Raw genomic sequence first — 3,677 nt, forward strand, 5'->3', positions numbered from 1 at the left:
TAGCTCACTTAGGTTCCTTCTTTATGACGCATAATTCCTTAATTATCCATTTGTGAAATAAGAACAAACATTAAGAAATGTGAAATCCAAATTGCATTCATTTTCACAATATCAATACTAAACTCAAGACAGCAACTTCATCAAATATAAATGTTTCAAAAGTAAAAGGCAATCTAATTATTTAAAGACACTTTTGTAGGCAGGAAAACATTTCCATTCAATGTATGCATAGGCAACACATACTCTGTATTAGAACCTAATTCACTTGGGTGTTCTGAGATTCATGAAACTTATTAACACAAAGCAATCACATCAATAATGTAAAATCTAATTTTCCATTTCAGACTATCAATTTTCCTTACCTATTCCCACTGCCCCCACCCTTTGTCCAATTTAGGTTCTTGTAAAATTGTAAGTTATAAGCATATTAAAAATAAAATTCATTAACAAATTAAGTTACCATTTCCAAACACTGGGTTTAAAAGACCTCCTTCTAATAGCTTCTTTATTTGCGAATTTAGTTTTCAAATGCAGGAGCATCACCTGCAGTTGTGTTTTAGCATCCTTGAAACACTTCTGAGGGACAACCACTTGATCACCGGATGGCCATAAATATATAAAGGCCATACTAAGATGCTCTGGAAAGCTGGCCTAAGGTTTCTACATGCTGTGGAACATTACCTTTAGTGGTGCATTCTTGGCTTCAGGAAATTCCCTTTCATCCAGCCTCACCCAGCGCTGAATGAACTGCTGAACCATAGGGTTTTCATTGTTGACAATCTGGAATCCTGTAATGTTGGCTCCCCCATGCATGACTCTTTCTAGCAAAATATCGGTAAAACCCTAGAAAGAGATTGAGAGAGACTTGTGATTGTGAGAGGTCATGCATTCTTACTCATTGTATCTGTTACAATGCTAAGGAAGAAATGAAAGTTCCTTTCCCAAGATCCTTCTTTAGCAATCAAAAAAACTCTGGACAGATGGTTACATGTCAATTATATCTCAACAAAAACCAAAATCACAACAAACAAACAACTCCTGATACAGACTAATTCTTAGGGCACTCTGAAACTACAGGCATGATGGAGAAAATATACATCCTTCCATTTTAGTGCCCATGTTTTTATTTAGTTAGTGACTGAAAGGACAAACATCAGAGTCAATTTTAAGTGAATGTTTTTATTTCTTTCATTTACCTATATATTTTTAAATCTTTCTTCAATGAATACAAATACAATGATTCATATAACTGGAAACTGTTCAAAAAGTGGGCCCTAGCTAACATGCCAAATACAGCAGATTGCTTTTCAGATTTGAATGATGAGTAATTTCAACATTTGTAATTTACAAAAATGCCAAAGAGTAAAACTGACAGCTTGGTTGTATGTGATGGTACAAACCCCAGGGTATGTCTCACATGAGTCCATGAATGAGTTTTGAGAGCTACTTCATAGCATCCACCATTTTCTTCTTTTGTTCTGGTTTCTGTCTGTTGTCTCTGCCACCTAAGCCTCCTGAAGGAATCTCTTCATGTTCATATCATGCCATCTTCACCTGGGTATCACCAGTTCCACTGGGCATTGCTATTTTCTGAGATACCTCTCCCAGGAGTTCTGCTATTTCTGCTGGATAATTGGCTCTTGCTAGTTGCTTTTGATTCCCTTAGGTCCTCAGTGGGTTGGAGCCAATATTTATACTCATAAATAAATTTAAAGAATTCTTTCCCCTGCCTTTAGATTTTCCTCCCCAATATTTACATATAAAATTGTTTCAAAAATAAAGTTGAAAGAATTATACAGTGAAAATGAAGTAGTCACTTCAGATTTCACAATTAACATTTTTCTATCCATCCATCAATCCATTTCATTTTTTGGATGCTTTTCCAAAGAAAGTTGCAAATGTTAGAATACTTCATACCAAAGACTTCAGCATATAGGTCATTAAGTAGAGTTCAGTGCTTGAAGTTTTCATCCTTCCTTTCCTTCCTTCTTCTGCTGCTGCTTCTTTTTTTTAAAGGCTTTCTTTTTAAAGTCTTTATTGAATTTGTTACAATATTGCTTTCATTTTTTACATTTTGGTTTTTTGGGCCCAACGCATGTGAAATCTTAGTTCCCCAATCAGGACTGAACCCACATCCCCTGTATTGGAAGGCAAAGTCTTAACCACTGAACTACCAGGGAAACCCCCATTTCTTTCTCTCTTTTGATAAAATTTACATCCAATAAAATGCACAAGTCTTAAATATACCACTCAGTGGGTTTATAAATGCATACACTATATTACTTAAATCCCTACTAGTTCTCAAAAGTTTTCTTTTTTTGCATTCTAAGTTTTCATTGAAGTATAATAATCATATAGAAAAGTGCACACATCTTTAAGTATAGGCTGATGAATTTTCACAAACTGAAGGCATGAATGTAACCAATACCCAGAAGTCCCGCTCTTGTATGCCTCTCTAGTTACCATTCTGATGCCTGCTTCTTTTAATTCTCTGTTTCTTTAATATGGGCAACAAGGCAGTCGTAGAAAATACTTTAGTGAAGCAGCGTTTTCAGTTATTACTCCTCACCCCATTCCTCTTCCTTTCATATGTGGGATATGAGCCAAAGAGTTTGCATCACTGAGAACTATTCCTTCTTTCCAATGATCACAAGATGTTTTTAAAATGAATATTAACTTGTTAGGATGAGTTTTCTCCCAAAGGTCTCCTTCCTGAAATAAACAAAGACTCAATGATTTCTCCCATGTGTTCCCCTTTGCACAACAATGAGCAGAAAGGCTTGCTTGTGTGTAAAGGCATGAAGAGGCTCCAGATGCGGCTTAAGCCTAACTATTATCCAACTCCCAACTCTCACCCCCTAAACATACATACAAATAGAAAGCCGAGGATAAAACTTCAACAAATGGCTTTAAGTCATTTGCTGTACCAAACCATGTTTGCAAGTTAAAAAGTATTACACAAGAGCATTGAGCAACTGTCCATCTGTCTGCTGGTGGGGGCTCTCTGGTGTTGGCCTGAAAGAGGGAGCCCCTTTCTTTGAAAGAAAAGAGTTAAGAAAGCTTCTGCCACCATCTTGGTCCCCAGGGTCAATGGTCATAGTCTGCTCTAGGAAATAGTATTTCCTGTACCGTTTATACTTTGGATAAGCCTCACACTCCCATTTCCTTCATACTATAGCATGTTCAAATGGCAACACAGGATTAACAACAGGGAGGACAAGAGAAAGGATCCCAGAAATCTCACATCTGCCTTAAGGCATAAGAGCCAGCACTTCAGTCTTGTTACTCACCACAGCACCCCCCAGAAACATTTTACCTCACTATCTTTTTCTCAGCAGAGACACTAAAAGGAGGGGTCCAATTCAAATTTACCTCACCAGTCACCTCCACTTACTTCCATAAGGCTTTGGCTCTGCCACACAGGCCCCATATATTCCCGCTTGGCTGTCTTCCTCCCTGTTAAACATACTGTAATTTGGAAGTATCTCCAGAAGAACACTCTGCACTCATGTATCTACCTCATAGCAACCATATCACTAAGGACCTAGAAGTTTCTCAGTCAGCCCATGTTTTATGACACACATAGCTGGGATTACGTTCTGGCACTTCTCAGACTGGAATAGCCTGGAATGCATCCTTAGCAGCACAAATCAACCCAGGGGAAGGTCACCTCAAAT

At 37.6% G+C, this 3,677-nt stretch overlaps 1 protein-coding gene across 1 annotated transcript in view; it reads right to left on the bottom strand.

The window, feature by feature from the left end:
- GRIA3 (glutamate receptor, ionotropic, AMPA 3) overlaps positions 1–3,677 on the bottom strand; it is a gene marked incomplete at its 5' end in the record, with an annotated part of 329,433 nt that overhangs the window by 119,274 nt on the left and 206,482 nt on the right. Inside the window, one exon of the mRNA XM_010829846.1 lies at positions 682–843. Coding sequence (XP_010828148.1) covers positions 682–843 — 162 coding nt within the window. The remainder of the gene's footprint in view (positions 1–681; positions 844–3,677) is intronic.

Source organism: Bison bison, unplaced genomic scaffold (assembly GCF_000754665.1).
Source record: "Bison bison bison isolate TAMUID 2011002044 unplaced genomic scaffold, Bison_UMD1.0 scf7180017864508, whole genome shotgun sequence".
Taxonomy (NCBI): Eukaryota; Metazoa; Chordata; class Mammalia; order Artiodactyla; family Bovidae; genus Bison; species Bison bison.